The sequence below is a fragment of the Seriola lalandi genome, unplaced genomic scaffold, assembly GCF_002814215.2.
Source record: "Seriola lalandi dorsalis isolate HSWRI2012SDOR001 ecotype SW California unplaced genomic scaffold, Sedor1 jcf7180002054901, whole genome shotgun sequence".
NCBI classification, from domain to species: domain Eukaryota; kingdom Metazoa; phylum Chordata; class Actinopteri; order Carangiformes; family Carangidae; genus Seriola; species Seriola lalandi.
In genome coordinates this window covers 4,332,162-4,359,324 of record NW_019525453.1, presented here as the reverse complement: position 1 = coordinate 4,359,324, position 27,163 = coordinate 4,332,162, and the positions used below count along the sequence as shown (strand labels likewise).

The window sequence follows — 27,163 nt, the reverse complement described above, 5'->3', positions numbered from 1 at the left end:
ATTGTAGCTTTCTTTGTTACAAAGTTGTATGGAGAGCAGCATATTTCTAAGTTACCTGTTACAGAGGATGTGTTGTAATACTTGCAGAGTCTTTATCTTGTCAGGTGTCTTGCTGTGATTTTCCACCTTAATTGGAAAGCAAAAGAGCTGCCAGACATGAAAACTTGACGGAGCGTTCTCAATTTCTGCTTTGCCTTGACTCCAACTTGTCACCTACGTCTCTACAAAAAGTGAGTTCGTCTGGGCTCACTGAAACCGTGATGAACTGAGCTCAACCTCATTCAAACACATACACACACACTCACACACACACGCGCACACGTACACTGTGCCGTGGTTTTCAAACAATACAAAAGATGGGGGTCTGGTGGCTGAGGCAAGCGCAGTGTTGCGGTGATGTAATGTGATCAAACATAGCTCAGGACTTTAGTCGCACCTCTTCATCCTCTCTCGTCTCCATTCTGAATTTCACTTCTTAGATAGTTGACGGCAACTTGTATAAATGCAGATTACATATTGGCCAATGTTGAAGGCACTCAAGCTTGAATCTCAGCTCTGTGAGACCGGGAGCGGGGGGAGTGATTCACCTGTCAGTGCACAGGGGGGAGGACTTTAAGAGAAGGGGAGGTTGCTGTTCTGTATATGAAGGTTCAGTGTGTTCTCTTTAAACCCTTCAGTCTTCTTACTGTGCATCCTAATTAATTATGTGTATCTGACACTACAACTCATTATTATTATAATTACTACTATTGTTACAGTTATCATTATTATTAATATTACTATTATTAGTATTAGTATTACTATTACTCCTTTCACTATATCAACAGTATATACAGCTGTTCCTGGTCTCTCTCTCTCTCTCTCCCTCCCCCACCCACCCACCACCCCCTCTTTCTCCTCTCAACCCAACCGGTCAAGGGAGACGGGTGCCCACCCTGAGTCCGGTTCTGTTGGAGGTTTCCTCCTGTTAAAAGCGAGTTTCTTCCTCCCCACTGTCGCCAGGCGTTGCTCATTGTGGGAACTGCCCCTCTCTATAATTCTGTCAGGTCTTGACCTCACTCCATAAAGTGCCTTGAGATAAGGTTTGGTATGATTTGGTGCTATACAAATAAATTGAATTGAATTGACTCCTAACAAAGAGTGATGTTTTGTTTGGGAGCTATTTAATAAACCTACTTCTGAGTATAAGGCAGAATCTTATGGAAGCAGATCATGCACTATGTTGCCACTTAATATACTTTGCTGTGTTTAAAGTGTTTGAATTTAGATGAGAAAGTGGTTTTATATTCTGTTATCCTGCATTAACTTATGTTTCCATAAATAGGATCCATAAATAAGATCCATTCATAACCTAAGTGGATGCATTAATAATGTAAGATAACTTATGTGCTTTTGTTTATATTATGTGCATGGGAATTTATGGACTTAGGTTGTTTACTGTACAGAAAAATCACCCATTCATTTACCTACTCCCTCACTCAAGAAATGGGTAACTGGCTCTCGAATTCCTCGTGATTAAATGCGCACATCAGTTAGAGGCTCTTTGGTCCAGTCATCCTCATGCTGCCTAATCAGGCAATCACCATCTCATTTACATCACATGTCAAGTTTAGAAGATGTATAAACAGTATATGCTGTATCCATAATCTCCATCTTATTTACCTTCAGATTCTTCCAGCTATGAGTGATTAAAATTGATGATATCCCAGTCACAAGGTTGTGTCTTCAAAGAAATAGATGGTGCTGCTTTTCCTTTCATATCCAGACAATATTTTGACAGTTTTGAAACTTCAGCTTTTAATAAAAATTTACCATCACCAGCAGATTTACGTCTTTCAAGCAGCTTCTTTAAGTTTGCACCCTTAATTGTCCCGTCTTGTCTGTTTGTGGCAACGGCTCTTGTAATAACAAGAAGAGTTTTCTGCCTAAATGATGTAGTAGAGGTGAGACTCCAAAGGCTTTTTTCTCTCTCGCTTGACGCATGTGTGTTTGTGTGTGTGTGTTACATCCTGGGTAATCTTCACGTGCAGTCCCTGGCAAGAGACTGTGTGAGTCACGACCGGCAAATCTAGCCCACGGCTTAGAGTTTTTTCTGTCATGGATTTAAGCTTACACAGACACACTTTAACGTGTACATACCCCACATACACACACACACACACACATTACCACTAATCACTGCGGTACTGCCACAAGCCCCCCCCACCCCCCCCTTCGACTCATCTTTCACCAAAAAAGTCACCTGCGATACAAACGGCCTTTGATATTTGTTTACCACGTTGCTTTAGGTTCATATCTGAGCATTAGATTATTTTTCCCTACGTGCAACATGAAACACGAGATGTCACCTGAGAGGGGATCATCATCTGATTTTCCGACGCGCATTCAGAAAAATCAAATGAACTCGTAAATGGAATACCAGCAATAGCAAAATGTTGCGCTCACCTCCGCAAATTACCTCAAATTGCCCCTCAGTTTTCAAACCAAGCATGCAGTTGTTCTTAGCAGTTAAAATGTAAACACTACAATCAGCATTTTAATTCATGATTGCCAAACAAGCCGTAAGCTAATCACAGAGAGGAGGGGGGAGCAGATAATGAAGAAAGCAAAAGAGGGAGTGCTAAGGAGGGAGTTAGTGATTAGGTCTTGCCTCGAAATTGCCGTTTTCTTTTTCTCTTTTTTTCTCGCAATGAAAATGTGAGTGTGAAACGGCAAAGGTTATTTTCCTTTTTGTTGACTCTGCCACCTGATACATTCAGCTATTTAAGACTTTATAGTGTGTCTATCTAGACTTTAAGTGTGCTGATTCTCAAGTAGTGACCTAACAGTTGCAAAGGCTAATGAAATGGCCCCGGGCCTGATAAGACCTTTGGTTAGAAATATATCGACAGGTGTAACGCCTTTAACCTTTCTCCTCCAAATTCATCACTAAAACGCTAAAATGCTGACAACCAAGACCTGGCATCTGTCATTAAGAGTTTTTATCTAATGACATCTGTCTAGAAGTCTGGAATCTCTGCTAATTTAATAGCATTTACACCACACATAAAGCAGCAAAGTTGTTTTACCTGGAAATAAGATATTATATAATATATAATATATAATAAGATATTATCCATGTTGTTGTAATCATCCTGGAGAGCCAATGTTCTGAGTAGCAAAAGTCTAATGTGGGGCAAATGATAATGTGGTATCCTGATAACAACAACAAACAGTGGAATGCGGGGTCAAGCAGTGGTTTATTTGCCTCGAGTTGCAACCAAATCCGCCAGTTTCACAGCTAAATATTCACTCAAGGTCTAATTAATTATTTACTCATTACCTGTGGCTAAAAGGAGGCTGGCTTTCTTCATCTGGTTTCTGGTCAATACCAGTGTAATTGCTGTCTCTTATACACATCTACCTTGCAGTGCCAAGACTTTTTCCAAGTATTTTATAGTTTAAGGCTATAATCATTGTTAATATTAAATGAAACCCACTTTGTTTGTACACTCTTGGCTGTCAATAAATCATTTGGAATATTAGCGGTGCAATGTTACTCATGCAGAGCAACAAAAAGAAAAAGAAAAAAAGAAACACAACCCTACACTTTGTTCATAAAATGCTCCTTCTCTGAATGAATTGGTGAAATCTCCAGTTGCTTTTGTCTATTAATAAATTCATTAGCGCCATGAGACTGCAGGAATGAAGACATTCGCCGCCCAAAGACTCACAGCCAAATGATTACAGATCCCTGCTTGGCTAGTGAGGCTGTGATGTCTAAAAAGCAAGAATTAAAAATGCATTCCTTTTCCTTCCTTTAGAGGTTCCTGCAATTACTCGGTCGGTTAGAAACACGCAGGGAGGCGTTTCGCCACATCGCTGCCTCACAAGCTACTGTACCGTCTTTAACGTTTCTCTCCATCAATGCCACTCCACTTCCTCTCTCCCGCACACAAACAAACACACACATTCGCTTTATCTCTCTATACTGTAAACGCAGCCCAAAAACTGCTTGTTGTTGGCCCTCATCTTTGCAGAGCAGATGGCTGCATTTCTGCACCACATGGCCAGCACTCAGGAGATGAGGGGAGCTCTTTAAGAAGAAAAAGACTTTCAATCTGCTTTAGCAACTGTAGCTCCTCCTCATCATCATCACATCTTTCTTTTTTTTTTTTCTTCTTTTTTTTGCACGGCGTCAGCAGCAGCTCTCTCGCCCCCCGACCAACACCGTCACTACCACCTCTACGTACCTCCACAGCAGAGATTTGACGCCCTGCATTTGTCTAGCTGCTGTGGACGATCATGTAAATACTTAATGCTTATGTAAACGAGTCAAACGCAAGGTCACAAAGTGAGATTATTAAGATACTGTGTGGATGCACAGTCGACTGGCCAAGAATTCCAACTCGCTGGCCCCCTCCCTTTGGTTTCTATCATGTTTCTCCAACATGTGGGAACACACTGCATATGTATGGAGAGCTGCATTCATTATTCATACTGGGAGTCAGTTTGAATGTGGTGGAGAAGCAGGGTTATTCGGGAAGAGGATGGTGAGCAGAGACTAGGGAGGACAGAGTAGGGGAGTGTGTTATCTATATTTATTTTTTTTTGTTATAGATCTGCACTATTTGTATAATTCAGTTTGCGCATGATGAGCTGAATTTGGCCTGAAGACTGTAATGAGTAAACCTTGGGGAATTATTCAGAGGTTTATTTGCGGTCATCATCTTGGCCAGCTCCTGTATGTTTGTGGTTGTAAAGCTAGAAACATATGAGTGCTTATAGAAGAAGCATAGATTAATAGAATGTATAAGATCCTTAGGTATTTCGAAGCAGATGTTTAGCTTTGAATCAATTACATGAGCGACTTTGTGATGTTAAGCAGTTGAATAATACTGAAGGTGCAACATTACTACTTACAATGTGGAGCATGATGTAGTCACCCAGACGCGGGGCGCTGTCGATGCGGACGAGGATGCCGTCCTTGATGGTTGTGCTGAAGCCCACTGCCAGCCGGTCCGTCCGTGTGCTCGGCCGCTCGTTGTTAGGCCACGTGTATGTGATCAGACCCCCTCCTTTACCGAAGATATAGGTGGTGCCGGCTGTGGAAACACAAGTGAGGAGAGAGGAGTGGAATTAGATTTGTTGTAGAAGCAGATAAAAGAGATGGGGTCAAATTGGATTCTGTGATGTACAACCATAGTCTAACTAGACACCGGGGATCACAGTGTCATCACAGGACACCTTTCTGGCAAAAACTGGATCCAAACTACCTCTATTAGGAGCTAAGTCTGCTCTAATTCCTTTACAGCTACCTCGCCACAGCGCCAATGTAATTGTGTTGAGTTCTATTTTAGGTTTTTAATGTTATTCAGCCACCACCACTTTTGGGTAGAAGTCAGTGGCTCCCCCGGCGCCATCTATGACTTATCCAGCTCTCAAATATAGCCCCTTTCCAGGGAATAACAGCCAGTATGGCCAGAACCGGATAAGTCTCCCAATCCTCATGTATTATATATGAGACCTGCAACCAAAGAACAAAGGCTGGCAGAGAAAAGGAGAAAAGAGGGAAGAATATATATATATAAAAAAAACAATCCAAGAACTTTCCTTGGGTTTAATTTGACAAATGCAGAGTAAGAAAAAAGGTCTCAGTGGGGGGGATGAAAATTTTCATTATTACAATGCAGATTTGTGGCAGATTAGAGGCTCTGATTGGATCAGTCTTGGCCCTAAGCCACAGAATATGTTGAAGTTGTTTGTGGATTTCCTTTTTTTTTTTTATCATCACGTGGAGCAGGAAAAAAAGAGAGAAAAGTTTCATTATTTGGTTGCAGGGTCAGATTCAATTTCAACTTCTGAATGTTCCCTAAGGTGCGTCAGAATTAAAGCACTGAATCCTTGAGCCGCTTAGCCATCTCATCCACATTTAGGCAAAGATAATCAAGAGATCAAAGGCATTAGACCTACAGCAGATCGACTAGTGCGTGAATCAATATGGGAGACGAAACAGATTCCTGTGGTCCAAGGATAGTGGGAAGCATTTGGCTCACCTCAGACACTTATGGGGGATTGCTAATGAAGTCTCTGAGTTCTTGCATCAATGTTTTAATTCATTTTTTTTCATCCTGTCTCCATCATCCCTCTGCATCTCTTTCTTCCACACCACCTCTCTCCCTCTGTCTCCACTCCCTGCCGTTCCTCTCGTTTCCATTCACTTCTTCCCCAAGTCACCTGAACATCTGTTTGGCCTTGTGATGGGTGCCCAGCTGTCTCGCTGTTTCCCCTATGAAGCGGCCAACAATCTGCTCTGTGGTCCATAAAACCCTGGGGACTGCGAGAACATATGGATATGAGGGAGTAAGAGAGTGGGAGAGACTCTGTCGACCAGATGAGTGTCTCTGTTTGCCTTCGGGCGCACAAAAAGGTCTGTATTTCACACTCTTCAGGTGTCAGAATTGCACACCACCAACTAAGGTCGTCGATCTGACATAAAATAAAAAAAAATCAAAACAACTGAAGCATCCTGGGCCTCAAACAACTGCTTCGCTTTTTGTGATTAATAACCATACATGGCTGGTTTAACACAGACGCCTCCCTTTGAGATTTCTCTTCTTTTTTCTTTTTTTATCTCTCGATTGCTCTCAATGACATTGCAACAACTGAAGCTGATGTTTGCCTCGTGTATCACCTGCCACAAATAGCTCATTTCCTCCATGGCAGCGTGTCTGTGTGAAAACAAGGCGTTGATGCCTTAGCAGCAGATAGCAGCCTGCAGCCAGGTTGCACTGGATGTGGCCCCGCTGTCTCATTGCCTCAAAGTTTCTTCTTGCCAGAAGAGTTCAGGCAGACTTGGGATCAGTTTTCCCCAGCAAACGAGCAAACTTCGCCTATCTCATCTAACACACACTCTCTCCTTTTTTTTTTTTTTTTCTGGAGGGGATGACGATGATGAGCAGCAAAGATACAAGCACCCCAGGGAGCCAATTATCACATTGAGGAGATTTGCTTAGTGTTTCAAGAAGACAATGTTCGCAATGAAACACACACAGGAAGCCACACGCACACTGACTGACGCACGCACACACATACACACACACACACACACACACACACACACACAAACAGGCGGATTGACGGAGGCACAAATGCACATTGTGATGCTCCACTGTATAAGAAGTGTGCAAACATGTGCGCACACACACAAGCGCTCAAAACATGATGGCTTCTCACATACAATCACACAAGTGGGTGATTATCTGCACAAGTACAGAGAGGATACAGAACCCGAGATCGCAGAAATGTAGCACATTTCCCTAACAACCTGCTGGGCCCAGACTGCACCGGCTGTATTTCCACACAGAGAGGAAGTCCACTGCATACCAATTCACACATTGTGCAAAACGGGAGTGTGGCATCATTTCTGATTCTCATCTTAAGATTTCGACAGAGGGAGGGCGAGAACTGCACGCTCACTGTGGAGGGGCAGGAGAACTGTAGCAGCTAGGCTAAACTTCCAAGGTCAAGAGTTTCATTTGAATAACTTCACTACAGAGCAAGAGGGCTTTCTCCAGGTGACTCGGGTGATCCTGGAAGGAGCCAGCCAACGCGATTGAATTTCAGTGATTTTTTTTCAAGGAGACTAATTACATGAAAGAGAGGATAAGCAATGGCATATTTTAGCATTTCTAGCATATTTTAGCATGCATACTCCCAATTACTTCAACTAACACCTCCTTGGGCAATAACTTGGCCTCAAAACTGTTAATAAACAATAGTGTTTTCAAGGTTTTCTGTTTTCTTTTTACCCAGTATTAAAAATTTGCTACACTGGAATGAGAGCGCCAAAATGCAGCTTTTCCTTATTGAAACGAAATAAATCAACATGCTACTATTGCTTTCACTTTTTTTGTAGCAGTGTGTACTCTACATTAGTGCAGATGCCTCACATTAGTACTAGCAGTAAAGGCAAAAACCTTTTAAAATGTGCATCTAATTAAAATTGCAAGCGCGCATCAAAGGAAGAATGTCATTCATTGTCTGGAAAATAACTTGGTTCATTAATAGGACGAGCTATTAAAAAGGGATCTCTGTAACAAAGTGTGGCAAAGTGATGGGTTTGTTCACTCTTTGCTTTTACCTTGATTTGCTTGGTACCAGTGCAATCAAGACTTTGATCCAGTAAAACACATTAAAGCAGTAAGGTAAAAGCAGTCCCCATTTGTTCTTTGCTTCTTGGGGAATGGCCGTCAAAGTCCTCTTCAAAGTTTTGTAACCGTTCCTGTGTCGCTTTTTATCTCCTGTAATTACCGCAGAATTTCCATCTGCCACCGTGGTCATTCTTGGCATTCTTTAAGAGATGGGTGCTGACAGCTTAGTGCCATCGTTGCTTACAAGGTAAGTGAGTGTGATGCCAGTAAACGGCAGAAACGATGTGTACAACACACACACACACACACACGCTCGTGCAGCTTTCACAGCTATGACGACCTGGTGAAAAGCCAACTGCAGGGGAAATATCATCAAAGGAATCAAATCTACAAACAGATTACTGCACAAGATGTTATTTTGGTGGATCAGAGGGGACTTTCATCTCCATCTCTGAATAATGCAATCTTGCCATGGCCAGTGGGTATTGGAGGGAGAAATCTAATTGTAGCATATGGGTGCTCAATTGATTTGTGATTGAAGGGATGGGAGAGAGACAGCTCTCTGAAGAAAAATAATGGCCGACACTGATTTTCTTTGATTATTCTTTGATAGTCAAAATACCTCCAAATGAGCTTTAAAAATCTATGGTTCCAGTTTTTGGTTTAAAGGCCTGGTGCTGATTTATTTCTCTCCAGCGTTTTGATTCATTGCATCTGCAGTGTGCCTCGATTTAGAGACAAACTGTAGATGAGAGACTAGGTCAAAGCCTTGGCCTCTATTTCACAGAGGTCCCCTGAGGCGTGGGAGAGCAGACAGAAGGTCAGAACACCTGTCTGCAGAACAGAACTATGTCCTGTCCTTCAGGCCCCCCACGTGACATTACCCACCTAGTTGAAAGAAGGATTAAAAAAAAAAAAAAAAAAAAGAGAGCTCGATAGCAGGATACAGCGTTTTCACACAGGGGCAGAAATGGCGGAAGGTCACTGTTATCAATCCACTTAACCAGCGGGAAAAATCTGGGTGGATCACATTTTGCCCGTCAAGCCGCTGCTCAAACTCAGTCACCATATGGCGATATAAAAAAAAAAGATGAAAAACCCTTTACATGCATTACTTACAGGCACGTGTGCACGCTCTCCTCCCTCTCTATCTTTCACACACACATTTAAACTGTACCAGGCAACAATGCTATCTATAAAAGAGCAAAAAGAGCAGAGCAGCTGCCATGGCGCACGTCGGTTATAACTGGGTAATTGGTTGTATTCAGGCTTCACACCATGCTGTGATAAAACCCTCTGTTTAGAGGCAGCTGGTAGAAGACCTACACTAAAAGACTGATACTCTCTGTCCAACTGCAAAGGCTGCTGGGAGGCGGTGGTCAAGTCAAGAGTTTTTTTTTTTGGTTGGATGGGGCAGTGTGTCTACCTGTGTGTGCATGTGTGTATCACAGCCACAAAGAAGAAGGGTGGCAGTGGGTAAACGCTCTAAACTTTAACTTGAGTATGTACGCATGCGCATGCGCACACACACACACACACACACACACACACACACACACACACACACACGCGCACATTTAAAGTCATCTGCATGAATGAGTCTGAACTTTTGCACATCCACAAGCACACACACTTACTCTCCTTGCTGTGTGTCAGAGCGCGTGTGTGTGTGTGTGTTGTTTATGTGCTTTTATGTCTTTCCCCTTGTTATCTCTTGGGCTTTCTGCAGCGCTGGCACCCCAGGGGACGGTAAAAGAAGACAAACACGGTTTGATGTGGTCGAATTTTCTGCCATCGGAGAATGAGGAAAAGAAAGGGGAGCATTAAAAAAAAAATCCTGAAAGTGAGATGCAAAATGTAATTGCCTCCTCAATCACGTTCAAAAGAAGTCTCTCATCACAATGCTTTTCCCTGCCGTGCTTCATACACAACGAATTATTAGGCTGTCCTTCACACAACTACAATAAAGAATCATTGACAGAGGAATCGAATTGCGAGATAGTGAGCTGTGTAATCACCGGGATTTATCTCCATTTTACAACCTCTTATCATTTCATAATTCATATTTCCAACTGTTGCCTCTCCCCTGTGGGATAGAATGAGGGACAAGACAGATGATTGAACGCTCTCTCTGTCTCTCTGTCCCTCCCTCTCTCCCTCTCTCCCTCTCTATCCTCAATCAGCTGCCAGAAGCAGGAAACGGCACCACAGACGTCTGCATGTGCATGTGAGCTGTTGGACTTTTAATGTATTTCAGTGGCAAATACACTCATAACGCAGTTTTTTCCGCATTGTCACCACACATGGTGGTAACGTGTCCCATCTTTCATCAGCGACACTGGAGAAAAATACAGAATGTGATTGATGAAGGACAGTGTGTGGTGAAGAATGGCTATGTAAAGAAAACAGTCAGCCTTGAATGATTTACACTGTCTGTTTCCCCGCTATAATAAGCGGTAGCATTACCACACTATATGGTTCCACGCGCCAAAAACCAGGGGTAATAGAACTGGAGGAAAAAGGGAAAAGAGAGAGAAAATGGACAAAGTGTATGTAGTGAAAAGTGGAAGGTTGTTTGCAGACAGCCAGAGCTGTATTAAGATATATGGGCAGACAACAGACTGGAAAATACATACAGAATTGGGATTAAGACACACTTTCGTTTATGGTTTCTCACCAAGATTTGCCCTTAGCTAGACTGCTATTGACAATACTCATGTATTCAGCCTAATTAAACTTTATATGTGTGTAATTACTTTGTGTCAGGTGTGGCTCCTGGAGGGGACTTTCATGTGTAAACCTGAAGCTAAAGGAATATAAAAAATTGGCAGAAAAACTGCTGGGTGATAACACAACACAATCTGCAATTATGACTCAGGCTGCATACAGAGGATTGTATGGATTTCTCTTCATTCTATAACATTTTGTCAGAGTCATATTCCAACTTTATGAGCCAGAGCCGTCGAGCAAATGCAGCAGAGGAAGGCAGAGGCTCAGGCAGCTTCTGCTGCTGCTGCTGCTGCTTGGGCTGCAGAGCAGCACTACTAGCCAGGATGATAAAGTCTGAGCCGCTGGGAAGCAGCTCCACTCGCTGGGATTGAGCAGTCAAATACTACAGTGGTTGCATTTGTGTTACAGTTGCCCAACAATGCCAAGACAAGCTAAGACCTTTTCTGCTGCAATGAGATTCAGTGTTGACAGTTTTGCCAGTAGAGAGGAGGTGCAGGTGTGTGATGGGAAATCACCAAAGTCAACAGGGAGCACAAAAACATGTTGTGCTTCCTCTGCAGGGCTCAAACTAATGATTAAGACTCACTTCTTGCAGGAGGAAAGAAATGTCAGAAAAAGTAAACACTTCCTTAATTTTAATTTCTCATTTGAGAAGCTGGAACCAGCAACTGATTTGCTTTTTTTATTTTGGTTGAAGAATAACTAAAATGATTCATTGAAAGTTTCCAGTTAATTTTGGCGATTGACCAAACAATTAATCTAATAACTGTAAATGTAAGCTACTGTGCACACAGCTGCCAGTTTATCAGGTACAGAGGGGAGCTCAAACTACACAATCCTGCAGTAAATCCTCCCTTCATGAAGGTTATAAAGTTCAGTTGAGTTGTATCACTGAGAAGTGTGTAATATTTTGTCCTGCTGCCAGTAGAATGGTACTGTATATAGTGTGACATTTTGAAAACCCTGCACACCGACACGGGTGTTTAAATTCATTCTGATCACTTAGACCTCAGCTCAGGTTGAAGATGTGCAGGCTCTGCTGGGAGGCCAGATTTGGCCACGGGACGCTATTTGCCAACCTTTTACACTTTTCTGAACATTATTCCTGGGACTAACCTGGCTGAGCGTAATGAATTAGCCAACTGTTAAAGGATTATTGTGCTATACGTTTTTCACAACTGCTCATTCTTCCCTGCAGCTTGAAATCAACGTGTAATGTATCTAATTGGTTTGTGCTCAAAAACACTTGAGGTGCAATGACTTCCAACGATGCACCACACGGTGAGATGGCTCGAGCAGAATAAAAAAAAGTTCTCATCTTTCTCGCCACCCTTCATTGACGGTGGACATACTTGACATATTTCCACGATGAACAGCTTGATTCTCCATCTGTATCATGCTGCTGTGGCAGACGTGGGGAGATGTGGAGAGTAGGGGGAGAGTGGCGGAGGAGTCACTTTTTTTTTTTTTTACAGGAGAAAAGAGAAACGCAGTCAAGTGGCGTAGATGGAAGTCTGAGATGCACCCCCTTCCTCCCCCCTCCCCATTTCTCAGAGCAACAGGAAGAGGCTTTGTGACATTGGTTCCTTACTCACAGGCATGTCAAATCATCCTCAGATCGTGACACAGGAACAGTACGACCGACTCACAGACACCTATTAACCAAGCAGTCATGTATCCTGACTTCAGCTTCATGTAACGCTGCAAAGGCACAAATGTGGGTACACGGACGTGAAGATACGCACGCACGCACGCACGCACGCACGCACGCACACACACACACACACGGACTCGAAACAGCAGAAGGTGATCCATAACAACTCCCCCCTCATTACTGCGAAAGTCGGATAGTCGGTCTCACCCTCACGCCCTCCTCTCTCCTGCTCCCTCCTCTCTGTCTCCCCTCCTGCTGCATTACTGGCACTCTCTCTGTTGTAGCGGCGAGCGGACAGAGAGGAAGAGCTTTAAATGATTTTTTTCTTGGTTCCCTGGAGATGTCAGCTCCTATTCTCTCTGGTTGGAAAAGGAAAGGGGTGAGGGAGAGGGAAGGGGGTCTGAGGAGGATTTCAGAGACTAGGGGAGGAAGGAGAGATGTGGGGTGGGGGGGAGGGGGGCTGCAGCTGAGATCCACGCAGCACTCAAGGCTACAAAGAAGACCTGTCTGCTGACTTCAATGCCGCACACTGCCACCAGTAGAATTTTTAGAGAGGGGAGAGAGAGACGTTGCAGAGAGATGAAAGAAAAGGAGGTACGAGGTAGGAGAGATGCAGAAGGATGCTGGGTAAAAGAAGAAGAGACAGACAGACAAAGATGGGCAGCAAAGGTGGAGCAAAGTCAGTTTGAGATGGCGTAAACACACAGAGATTGCAAGTAAATAGCTGTGACACTTCCGCACCAAAGCTCTGTAAAACCCGCCTCAATCCCGCTCCTTTCTATGGGAAAAATTTGCATTCTGTCAGCTCAAGTGTTAATGTTCACACCGCTCTCAGCAAAATTAGGACATGAGTGTCTCTTTCCCATCATTCATAATGCATGACACACAATGTGTGCGAGGCATATCACTTCAGACGCAGGCCACACCAAACCCTGCTGAGGATTAGGTGAAGAAGATCTCCAAAAGAATAAGGGATTCCAAGATGGCTCCGAGTGGAAGCATCATTTATAATTGAATCTTCCCCAGAGGATAGTGCAGCCTGTCTGCCTTTGCCAAGGCTTTGCGGAGAGCCCAGTGCTCCTCTCTCACAGTCTGTCTCTGTCTGTCTCTCTGCAATAACTGAAAGGCCCTCATACACAAATACAACACAGCAACCTCAGCCACTGATCTTATCCCAAGGCCTTTATGACTCAAACCCCAGTTGGACACATTTACTCATTCTGAACTTTTTTACAAACTTGCCTTTTTTTTTCTTTTTTTTCTTTTTCGTCCATGGAGTGGGAAAAGTTTTTACAAACACCGCGTTAGAAAATTGCCTGTGCGTTGTCCTTCACAGCATGTGGAGATAATGATTAGGATCGGGACAGGATGTCAACAGAGGTAGAAATTGCGTCAACTGCAAAGTCACACAACCGTTGGCGTTTTGCACTTCATCAGCAGCTTTTAAAAGGTTTTCTGTGGCAACACAGTACAGATTCCTGCTGCTGGTATCGCACTATACTGCTAATCGACATTTAGCAGTGGTGATGCGTAAGCAAAGGTTCCGCATGACAACTGCAAATTAGCAAACACGGATCTAAACATTACACTATTTAACATATTGAAGAAAAACAGGCTTTGCACATGTTTTATGAGGAATGAAATGCACTCTAATCCATGTTTGTTTGGAGAGTAACACTAAATGTAAATATAAGTGTTTCCATGGAAACGACGCAGGGCACCTTTAATATTTTTGTAGATCTTGAATACTACCCTTATTTCTATGATTATATTTTGTGAAGGTGTGGTAACATTTTGTAATAAAGCTGTTATTTTAATCTAAATCTGGTAGTGTACAGATACCTGCATATATAGGCTGTTTTTCAAAGATAAAAGCGCTGTGCTGAAACATGTTGGCTGAATAAAGAGCAGACTCTTTCAGAGGGGCAGATAGTGTTGCAGAGTTATTTTTCACATGATGCCCACAAACCACTGCGGCAAATGGATTTTGCTGGTTCTGTTTGTTTGCCTCAGACTAGTTGTGTACAGAATGTATTCAGTCAAGACTGACTGACTATCTGTCAAATTGGCTGCCACCTTTACACACACAGCAAGCAGCCAGCTCCAGTATTTTTGCTGGATGGTAGGTAGCTGGTGTTAATTTCAAGCACTGATGATAAAGAAAGCTACCTATAACTTCTTCGCCTCTCCTCCTTCTTCAACTGGCTTCAACAGAAAGCCTGAAAATGTGGGAAGTGTTAATTAAGGTGGCACTTCTGCATATAGTTTTCCTGCATGTACAGTAATTGCAGTTTGCAGACGTCGACAGCAAAATGTTGCAAACTGAAGGAGAGAGCGATGCTTTTCTTTTCCATGCCATTCCTGTCAAATGCATTCGAATTCATTCTTCAGACATGCAGCCTCTGAATTTAAATCACAGGGAGAGTCCATTTATAAAATACCTTGAGAATCTATGCCTCAGATGCCCACCTGCTTTTGAAGAATATGGATTAGAGAGCTGGACGGAAGGATGCTGAAAGGAATCAGCATCTTGTTCGAAGCAAGGCTAATCTTCCCTTTGATTTCGACAACATCAAATAGAAAAGTACTTGAACCTAAAGTGTTATAGACAGAGATGGCTCTCCCTCGCAAGGGGAAAACAAACAATGTAATCAAGCTGACAATAGAGATCTCTGTTTTTGAGCTCAAAATCTAACTGTGAATAAACATGCCTGATGATGACCTTTTTTTTTGTTTACTCTGCGTCTTTTTGTCTGAATTTGACGATCGCCCGCTGAAACACAGCTTCATTGTCTTCTCTAAAGCAAGAACAGCTGTGCCTGCGGTTGGCATAGCAACCCCACATCCCAGCCACCAGTGTCTGTGACAGACCTGATATCGTCTCCTACCCTACCTACATCAAACACCTTTACATCTCACTGATTATCCTTACAAGCAGTTCCTCCCCAGTAATGATAAACAAACACACACACACACACACACACACACAAAAAGTGCATTGCAATGAACATCCCACTCCTCCTGTACTCTCTCTATCACACACAGAAAAAAAAAAGCATACACATACAAAATGCAGGGCTTGGATTGCGAGACAGAAAAAAAAAAAAAAATTCAATCAAGTTTGTACTTTTCAGAAGTTTACTCAGCCACCTCCCTCTGAGCCAAGGACTTCAATTCCACAGTAACATTTAAGGCGGCGCTCACTGTGGCCCTGTGTTTTCTCACAAAACAACTCTCCAATTCAAGCTGAGGCATGCCATCAATGGCAACCTTGATGAAGTGATTGGTTTTGACAGGTAGCTGCTATTTCAGAGTGACATGCATCGCAACCTGTAAGGTACACAAGGTTCACAGCTAAGTGCACCACTCTGCCGTTCTTTCATGGAAGCAATCAGTACATGATAATGGTCATTCACGACATGAATCAGAATCCATCTCTCTGTGGTGTCCCGTGAACCTCAGTGGTGTTTTTGTGGTATTATTTCATGCAGCGGGTGATGAGAGTTTTCATGTGAAGGTCTTTGATGAGTTGATTATAACACTCATAGCCTCGATTGGGTGTTGGAAAAAACATGTGAAACTTTAGGTGGTAATCAATGAGAACTTTGTGCAAGTCTGATAACTTGTTAAAAAATGCAGGTTAGGTTGTGTAATGTACAGTATAATCACTTGAGCACACACAGGAGAGACAGATTGGTAGTGGTGGAATACGTGAGTGGAAAAACATAATGAATGCAGATGCTTCCATACAGGGCATGAAGGCATCACTGAATGGAGTATAAAGATGTCATCATATCTTGCTTACGCAGTCACCAAAATGGGAACAGCAGTGGGACATTTTGGACTATGGTGTTCGACAGTGCTCTCCAACTGTGCCATCAAAAGCGCCAAATGAGGGAAAACCTTTTGTTCATCCCTCCGGTAAAACTCCAGAGACTTGTCAAATCTATGCCAAGGAGCATTAAAGTCTTGCTAATGTCATGTGCACAACCTCACACATTGTCAAATGAATGGAGATGGAAGTCATTCATTCCAACACGGGGTGGATGACAGACAGCAGCGGACCACTGGACCTGCTGGTCGTCGGATCGCGGATACGTTCGGATCATTATTGGGGAGCCGTGGTGCTCATTTACCAGTCGTTTCACCTATCATGAGAACCAAGCTGCACAAAGCAAGCTTGACTTTTTGGTCACATTGAATGTCTGCTGTAAATACTTTTAATTTATAAATACTATAAATACCATGTAAGCACACAGGCACAGTGATGTCCTCCTTTTATTCCATCTCATACTTGCAAAATCTCACACACAAGGACACACTACGAGATAGATAGCAGACTCTGACTGAGACAGTCTTTATCACTGCAATTGGGTTCCGATATTGGAATGGTACTGTGTAGTTGCTGTTTTCCAATTCCCTCTGGCAGGTGGTTTGACTTCAGCCCTCTATTGAATGTGTCAACTTTATAATTAATGCCCTCCCTCTCTTCAATTCACCTCCACTCTCTCCTCTCCATTGTTCTCCTCCCGACTCCTCTTCCTCCGCCACTGACCAGCTTACCTTGACCAAGTCTCGCCTTAAGTTCTACCCCTGCTCCAAGGACATTGAACCTGTGACAAAACACAGCAGTGACTTAAGCCACGGAGGTCGGTCCTGCACCTCCTCTGTTATCTGTTTCCAATCCTTTATCAAAAGCAGGAGAATGGGTTTAGGAGGAGAAGGGGAGGGTGTGGGAGGGGAGCAACGGAGATATATGCTTAAAAGGCCACTGCCACACAGCCTATCTACAAATAAACAAGAGGAATAGCAATCGATGAGAGGAGGGGGGGAGGAAGGGAAAGACGTGGGGGTAAAGGTTTCTTCTTGAAAGCTGTAATTAACGGAATCCTTAAGCGGGAGTTATGGATCGGCGATAGGCAGGAAGGTGTGTGCCAGTCTCACTGAGGACAAGACAAAGACGCCAAGTGAGCATGTGTTCGAGGAGCGTGCGCACATCTGTATGTGCAATGTGAGCCTGTGAATATGAAGTGAGCTTGTGTGGAAGTGCGTGCGGATGTGTATGCTGATCAGCGGCCGAGGCTTAGCTGAATTTGCCCGGGGTGAGGTTGAGAGGGCCCGGGGGAGTTTGGAGGGCAGCAGGATGGAACATGCTGGCCTCTCAGTGTGTCTTAGTGTCGGCCTAATTAAATGCTAGGCCAGAAAATCTCTCCATGTTGTTGCCGCTGCTGTTCTGTGTGTAGGAGCATTGTGGATGTGCTCAAAATTGCAACATATTGAGGAAATGAGTTTTTCTTCCTGAACTTTCTGTGAAATGTCCAATCTCCAAGGACCGTTCTATAAATGACTTGTGACCATGACTAAGTTATCACACTTGGGGTCCTGATTCCAAAGCTGAGAAACTGCTCTATGTATGTGTGTGGATTAAAGTGTCTAAGTGTGTGCGGATTTTTTTCCTGGTGTGCAGATTTTGATTTAAGTAAGTAGATGTATACCTAGAAGCTAAGCTACAAAGTGTTTCTCTCTCTTCTTCCACACTCGCTTTCTCCCTGTTCTTCTTCTTCTTCTCCCCTCGCTCTTTCAATCACATACCTCAACCCCACCCATACCAGTCGGCACCCAGTTGCTGCCTTTGAAGATGTACTTAGCTGAACTGACGAGAAATTTAAAGCGAGTGATGGCGGCTTTCAACAGCTCATGAAAGGCAAAAGAGATCTGCCACTCTGTGTGAGTCAAATGGATGGGGGAATTGTTGCAGTGGCATGGGTAGCTGGGACGGGGACTATAGGCAAAACATCTGTACAAAGCTTACTTCAATCCCTGAGCCCAGGCTCACACACGTCTTGGCTCATATAGCACGCATGAAAATGAGCGAATGCACAGGAAAAGACAAAGAAAGCTTCAGCCAGCAGAACCCCTGAGCTACCTTTGACAAAACAGGAACCAGAAAAATGCATCATTCAAATATATTTTGGCATGTCTTCATTCAGCAGGTTCCCCCCTCCCCCCCTCCCCTTGCCCAGGGACAATACATTGGCACAAAGCACGGGCTCTCGAAATTTCCTCCCCTCAGTCCGACGCCAAATTGAGAAATTTATTCCACCACTCTGGGGAGTCGAGCTCATTAAAACATATTACCACTCCTGTCACATGGAGACCTACCTATAGGCACACAATCAATTTCTGTTAAATAGAAACAAAACACCGTAGATGCTCAGTGACCTACACACTTTAAATATGTTGCAGTAGAAAGGCAAGGTGACATGGCCCATTGCATAGTCTAGACATGAGCTCCTGTTTCATCAAAGGGAAAACTTCAATATAGCCCTATTGGCTGAGCCAATGGGGCAACAGGTGCCACAGTCACACACAGCCTATCAGGATCTGACTTCATTTTACTGCGGCACTGGATGTGAATACTGATAAGGATGTGTTTGACTGTGTCATGGGAGGCATAAATAGCAGCGCAGACTATGAAAGAAGAGCAATAAATATCTTTGAACTCCACTATGCTCCAGCTTTATGTATGGATAAACACATGTAGCATTATTTGTATGGCTTCGTATGTAGGTGGCTGAGGTCTCTTAACAGGGAGTTCAATATTACAGTAATAGTCTCCTGTCATGTGTTATGGACGTATGTTCTATATTACATAGAGTTGTTGGGCTTTTCACCTTGAGGTAACACAGCAGGCTGCAGGAGTTGAATAATAATACACTGAGGAAAATCCATCCAAAAAAAAGGTAAGAAAACTACACTGAAGCTATTTCAAGTCCATCATTTGTCCCCACCAGAACTCAGAGCAAAGTCAACCAACACAATATGATATGCACGATATGGAATCCACGCTTCTTTGAAATCTCCCTCTAACACCTGCATTTCAAAACAACCATTTATCAAAGCGTCTCTTGTGCACAACCCGGTCACCCTCAGGCGCCCATTCTCGCACAGGACACTGAGCTTCTGAGCCGAGCCGTGCGAAGTGCAGAGAGGTCAGCAGGACAGCTACAGCAGCACAACCCACCCTGGAAAGTGGCCACTTCATCAATCCTTATGTAATTGCTACAAGTATGTTTTTAGTAATCATAGAGGTAAGGGACAGAAGTAGGCCGCTGAACAGATTTGTGAATAAACTGGTTGCAGCAGCTGACCGCTCCAATAGAGCCGACACAACGTCCAAATTCTTCTCATTACTTCGAAACATGGGATTACATACTCTGTTCGGAAAAACCAGGGTATGACAATAATGGAATATTAAATGAAAGAGACGTCAGTGAAGTGAGCTGGGATGAAAGATAGGACTGGAAGGCATCTTTCTGCCATAACAGAGCATGTATACATCTACTCAACGAGCAAACCCTGACATCAAACATTGAAACAAAGTGGAAACATCAAAGCTGTCTTGGGGAGAACGTTTTGCTCTGTCAAATTTCACATTACCTTGATCAATTTTAACTTTTATTTTGTTCCATCAAGTGCACCACAAGCACCCTGCCAGCGATTACAATAGAAGTTCTTCAGACTGATGGCATTTCTATCCAGGCAGAGAGGCATTCACTGTTGCGAAAAAGGGAACTGTTGTTGAGATAGAGAAAGGAAAAGCTTGTGTGGGTGAGTGCCAGTGCCTTAGCTATCTGTGTGTGTGTGTGCGCGCGTGCGTGCGTGGACACACAGGTGCATCTGCGCGCACGTGCACAGGTGCATGTTTGCATATGCAGCCTGTGAAGTATAAATTTCATCCGGAGACTCTCATACTTATTCAGTTGGCCGTGGGTCCTCACAAAACAACCCCAGGCAAATATTTACATTACAGTATGCTGATTGCTTCGCTAATGGCCGGCGAGGAGTGCTCTATTGTGGCGAGATGAAGGGGCCACTGAAGCGAGATACATGGTTTCTAGCATAGTAACTAAGGGTGGCAGGAGTGAGAGGCGTAGTGTTGGGAAACAAACCGTTAATGTGGCTCGGCTGACAGGGAAAAAAAAAAAAAAAAAAAAGGGAAACGAACACAGAGGAATGGGAATATATGAAGCCTCACATCCCATTACCCGCCGCAATATTCTCACACAGACACGTTCTCCACGCAGGCCTCCCATGACTAACTGTCCTGCTCATTCCGGCCAGCTGCGTTTGTATGTAAAAACAGGTGAAAAAGAACTATTACTCATGGGGAGTAATTTGTGCCGGCATTACTGGAACAAAAAAACCATTAGTTGAATGCTAAATATTCCCATTTTATATATAGATTACAGTTCTCCTTGCCTCCCTCCAAATCTAATAAAAGATTTAGACAGTTATCTGAGCTTGCAAAACCAAGCGGGAGAGATTAGACTAACAAAAAAACTCCAAAGAAAACTCTTCTCTCCCTTTATCTCAGTTTGTTTTTCAGCATCTCTGCACAGAAATTTGATGATAATCAGGCTTCATTGAAAATGAGAGACGCTACAGCGCTTCTAAATATTTCTCTTTCTCTCACAGACATGCTGATTGTGTGAAGAGATAGCACAACGAGTATGTGTGTGTGTCTGGGTTTTAGAAGTCGGAAGGGAAAGGTTGGAGAGCGAGAGAGTGTCAGGAGCAGGAGCCATAGTTAGTGGCAGGCTGTAGCCCTGTGTAGCACTAAGGGTCCTTTCTCATTATATGCTATCAGCGCTATCAGGTTTGGCTGCAAGGTATTTCACTTATCAGAGAGGAAACCCAACAGGCTCCGGAGCTCCTCTCTCACCAAACACTTTAATTGGATCTTTAAAGCACTAATCTGCTGCCCCCAAAACACCGGCTGGGTTTTAATTAAACAAACGCCATTTTAGATTTCACTTAGGGCTCCTTGAAATGCCAGTTTTAACTCATCCTCAACCACAGTGCCACAGGGCGGTGACACAACCCTGAACCCCGAAGGAATCATTTTATATTGCTTAGTGTTCACAAATGACGTAAACAATTCCTTTACAAGCGCTGTAATCCATTTAAAGCTTGTGTTTGAGCTTGATTTTACTCCGCATCCGGGCTTCTGTGCTAAGCCCCGTATCGCCATCCCAGCGCCAAATAGCCTCATTCGGACGCCTTTTCTACTGCAGACCTCCCACAGCCCCAATCGCCTCATCTTGACACTCCTTGGCTTCGATTAATACCAGGATTATTCAGCCAGAACGCATCAAACAACACTCATATTTCTCTCTGAGATGGGGATAAATGGATCATTCTCACGCTGCCGATAAATCAATAAAACATTACACTGATGCAAAAAGAGTTCCCACGAGAAAGGTGACAGGCAAGGGAATGACTGTGAATGCTTTGCCTATTTGTCTTTTTCATCTCTCTCCTCACTCTCGCCAGGAGGAGAAGCGTCTGACAGAGGACGGGATAAAGACATGAAAGGAGGAGAGACGTTTTCAATTTCATCATCCGTCTATGTGACGGACAATTTCATCTCAACTAAAACATAAAATCATTTGTTACACTGAGATCAGTGAATCATCCCAAGGACCAATTAAAACTTTCAGCGGGATGGATCGAACGGTGCGCAATGAACAGAGACTTGTCAGACCTGGGGGGGGGGAAGATCACCTCACCATTCTGTCGCCATTACCCAGACAACGCCACACTATGAAGGAAAGAAGGAAGGAAGGAAGGACCCACTAATGCAGCCTTGTGAAAGCCTAAGAGAGCTATCACCAAGTCGTGGCCAATGAGAGCTTGACTATTTCCTCACTTACAACCACTTACAGCAGTCACATTGAATCAGTGCTTGCGGATAGTTTGATTGGGCCAACCTCCTCAACCTCCCCAAAGCAAAGCCTGTCTCCTACTATATATCCTGAGCACACATTCCTTTGCATTGCCGTCCACCCAACCACTTCTACTCTTTACTGCCCAAGGGTGCTTTTTACGTCTATTACAAGATTTTAATTCTCTTTGATGATAGGCATCTAACACAGTGCCCTTAACCCTAATCTCTCTCATTCCCTGCCTCCTCCTCTCCTCTTTTACTGTGGCATTGGGGCGATCATTATTATGCATGACGTGATTTTGAATTTGGGGCAGAGGGGGAGAAGAAGGGCTGTAGTCAAGTGTCTTCCCGTGTGAGCATTTCTATGTGTGTGCGTGTGCTTGTATAGGGGGAGAGGTGACTGCATGCACATGTCATCTGGAGCTACGCAAAAAAGCCAATTATTTGGCAACACACCTGAGAGGAGAGTGCGCTGGCGGTAGTGGTAGTCACGGCTTCAGTCGCCTAACTACCCATCCAGCTTTTATTACCGCTCATCGCAGATGCAAATGAGAACAGCTAAAGCTATCAATGCCACCTGAGCAGTGCCAGAAGGGACAGCAGGCGCCAACACATTCCTGCAAGTCCTTGATAAAACAATTGCGTAACATTTGAAAAAGAATAACTCCATAAGTGATGAATTACACCCCCCCCCCCCCTTCTTTTTTGAGCACTTTCTGATTCTATCTGAAAGCACACACATACTGCAGATTTGGGTTTTTGCTGGGTGGTTATTGCACCATTTGAGAGCATTGGTATTCTGTTGGAACTGTAGCTTTCTGGATGTCTGCGACCACTCCAGGGAAGAGGAGGAGTGAGAGGAAAAAAAAAAAAAAAAAGAGAAAGGGAGAAGAGAATGAACTGCATTAAAGTTTCGATGACGACAGTGAAATATTGCTGAGAGTGAAACCTCAAAAATTGATTTGGATATGAAAAGCAATGGAGAGTGTGTGTGTGTGTGTGTGTGTGTGGGGGGGGCGGACAGGGAGGAGAGAGAATGTGACAGGAGAGACACGCAAAAAAAAAAAAAGAAAAAAGAAAGAAAAGCGAGTAATACCAAAAGCCTTGCAGAAGGGATCTTCAGGATTTGCAGAGAAGTAAAAAAGAAGGATGACATATAAAGAACCAAACAATCTTTGTCAAGACTTTTACACATTTCTCTCCAGTGACTCCGATTCCCTCAGTAGGCTCCAATTCCCCCTCTAGCTACAACAGGCCACTATCCCCTACCTTTGAGTGTGTGTGTGTGTGTGTGTGTGTGTGTGTGTGTGTGTTGCGTTGTGTGTTGAACTGGCTCTCTGCCTAGCCAATTATGTCCTTGTGCTAGAGCCATCTCCCCGTCCCTGACCTTTACCGCCCAGCTCCCAGCAGACCGCCCTCCACTCCACCACTGAATGTCTGTCCCACTATTGCTCTTTGCTGGCCCGCTAAAAAGAAAGAGAGGAGAAATGTTCTTTCTGTTGTTCTTCATTTCACACGAAAGCGCACAATCCTAAAATTCTCTCCTGGTCTCAGTCTTTCCGCACTTGCCAAGTTTCAGAATTATTTCCTGTACTTCTTATGCACTTGTTCTTACATGCTTCGCCTGCGCTACCGTCTACCATCTTCGTCGCTGTGATCAAAGCTATTAATAGCTGTGAATATATTCCGTTTTTTTTTTTTTTGTAGGTGAATTGCTATCTGGGGTGAAGACCAAATGAAAATAAAATAATAATGCAACTAGATCTGCCCATTACTTCCTGATGGCATACCTCAGCAGGGCTCCGCAATCCAATCAAACGGCAGATAATGAAAGCAAGGAAGCAATTTAAAACCTTGAGGGTCCTTCAAAAGCAAAAAGGCAGAGATTAAGCAGATCAGCCAATGTTATGGCAGATAATCCATACACCTCGCACCTGTTCTTTCCCTCATTCCGCGTCTTTCTCTCTCCATCTCTCTTGCTGTACATCTTCTTTTTTTTCCTGCCTCCGTTCTATCACTTTGTCACTCTCATTGCGGAGCAGGATAATTAAAGTTCTTTGATGCTCTACCTCTCCAACTACTTCACAGGGATAGAGTTAATGGAAGTCCCTGGCTTCTACCAGACCTTAGACTTTAAATTGAATGTCTCCACTCCATTTGAGAGCTGCAGGAAGATAAAAGGGCAAAGTGATAGGCTCTTTGCTTCCTGTTCGCAGAGCTCTAACTAGACAACTGGAGACACTTTAATGGTCACTGCTCTGCATCATATTCAATACAAATGAATACCAGTTGAATTAGAGTGCCAGCATAATGGGTGATTGTGTGGTGCGTGGCAACATGTATGTGCACTGATGTGTGGGCACTGGTACACGGAAGAGCGCTGAGAGTGAAATGGCTTCCTTTGAGATTTGAGTCTGATGGTTTTGGCTGGAAAATCGTCTGTCCACTGTCCTTGTTTCTCTTCTCTCTGGCTCTTATCTCATCCCAACATTTCTGAAGATGCCAAGCTGCCAAGAGAAAAAAAAAAAAGGAAATCCTGGTGTCTCCAAGAGTGGTGCATTTTGTGAGTCCTGCGCTGTGCCAGAAATGTTACTTCTCATTTAGCTGTCTCCCTTCACTATATGCCGTTATCAAAAGCACAGCAGGATTGAAGCAACAAACTGTCGGAAGCATTGTTGCCGTTCTACTACAGTAGATGCCACTTCTGACTATGAAGTGGGCATAAGAATCTTGTGTGCAAATGATGTGGGAGTATCTTTACTGTAAATATTGTACATAAATTACTCCTTTTATGTGCGCACGTGTCACAATTTATGTGTGTGTGTGTGTGTGTGGGGGGGGGGTGGGAAACAAAAAGGGGGCAAGCCGGTGGCAGTGTGTGGCTTTGATGTATCCTTCAGCTCGAGCCGAGAACGCAGACACACACACACTACCTCCCCACATAAAGACACAAATATACACTCGTCAATTTATTTGCCTACCTACTTCAGCTGTGTGTAGCATCAAAGCGGCAGGCTGCTCCGCACTGACACCTCTTGACTGATTAGGAAAGCTTGCTTCTATTAGTGTAGGATGTGTCCAGTGTATAAAATGTGCACACAGATTTGCATTACATTCTTTTTTGAATGACAGCTCTAATCAGTGGCCTCTTATCTCCTTTTTTTTTTTTAGATTCTATTTTTATTTGCCTGTGATGTTATGGTTCCCGATGAATCCTCCGCGGGATCAGAATGAACAAGCGCCCTCGTGCCCCGGCTGTCGGTGTACACAGGCTTGTTCTGCCAGAGAATACTCACTCCACAGTAGACCTCGTGACTTGCTTGCGCTCATTTCCCAAATCATTGTCAGTACAGAGATGTGGGTTAAGACCTCTACTTTGCTTTGGCACTGAGGTTTATGTGAGTGTATTGTCTAAATATCACCAAATGCACAAGAGTCCCCTCTTCGTCTTGAAGCGTGTGCAAGTGTTGAGCAAGTGTGGTGTAGGGGAGGCTGCACAGGGACATAATGTATGTGTACAACATGTTTTTTTTAAGGGTACATCCATACTGCCCGAGTCTGTGCGCATCTGGGTGTATGTGGGGAGGCTTTGAAGTGGATCCACGCAGGAGAATTGCTCTTGGCCACAGCACGGCTACGCAACACGGTGAAAACATGCACACAGACACAAATACAAACACATATAGCATACATGTAGACACACACCGTTGGAGGCAGTTTTGAGACGGAGGAGCGACGGTATTCTGTACGACAGGAGAGTGGGCTGCAAAGCACCGTACCTGCCAGCTCCTATCTAGTCGACAGCCTTCTGGAAACCAGACCCAACCAGACTCGCCAAGCTTGGTCGGTTAAAAAGCATGCGAGTTGCAATTCGGCACACGTACGCTCATTTCTCTGGTTTTCCCTGCTTATAAATTTTTGAAATATTACAGCCATCAGTACTGACATTATGGGCTTGCTTCATCATCTGCAGCAAAAGTTCCACAACAAGTCAAGTGTTTTCAATTTGCTGCAACAGCGAGATGTAAACACTTCTGATTGTGATTGTGTCATAAGATTTAGACAGGTTTTAAAACAAGAACAGTCATACCGCAAAAAGTCCTCATAATTGAGACCCACACGCTCAACACAAAGGTCAATACTGTAATTCCAGGCAGGGATCTGGGCCAAAATGTTAAGCCAAATCAACACCAAAGGTCTGAACTTTAACAAAGCCCGCTGGACAACAGTCTTAACCCCTCAATAAAAACCCATCTGCTCACTGAATCATCGTCCAGCGCACATCTCCCAGTGAGCCTCTTCACTTCATCAGCAACCGCCATAAGGATCAATACAGCACTTCAGTATCGATTCTGCATTCTGTGGTCAATGCCAGCTCCAATAATCACCTCTGTTCGCTCATCAATTACGCCGGTTCCTCTGTAAAAGGTTAGATAAGATGTTTTTTTTCCCCCACTAAGCATCACCGCCCAGAACCAGTAACAATAACTAAACGGATCCTAAGGAGAAAGATAATGAAGTCAGAGCGCGCCTCGTTTCATAGTGTCTGCGGCCCTTGTGATTGCACGCCTCGAACGAAATCCTATTCGCCGATGATGACTGGCCGGAATTGATGGATTGGTATGTTAAAGCGCGCGTTTGTGAAAAAAGGTGAAAATGTTCTGTCAAGGAGAAATACTCTTTCAAGGGAGAGTCATACAGGACCATATATCACGATCAGTAATTGTGTTTGGAGGCAAGAAAGTTTCCATACTTTGTCCTGGTATTAAAGAAGATGTATTTTTGCTTTCTGTTACGTTAGTGAAGCAGAGAAGCGGAGCAGTCTTTTACACTGAGAACATTAAGGTCAGCTGAAACATTAATTCACTCAACTGTGTGAGTTATTTGAGCCCTAAACTCGCACACCCACCCACCCTC

General features: G+C 43.8%; 1 protein-coding gene across 2 annotated transcripts in view; it reads right to left on the bottom strand.

Annotated features, from left to right (window-relative positions):
• nrxn3b (neurexin 3b) overlaps positions 1 to 27,163 on the bottom strand; it is a 282,518-nt gene that overhangs the window by 67,836 nt on the left and 187,519 nt on the right. For both annotated transcript variants that reach the window (XM_023430082.1, XM_087180355.1), the window contains one exon: positions 4,903 to 5,084. In XM_023430082.1, the coding sequence (XP_023285850.1) occupies positions 4,903 to 5,084 (182 nt within the window). The remainder of the gene's footprint in view (positions 1 to 4,902; positions 5,085 to 27,163) is intronic.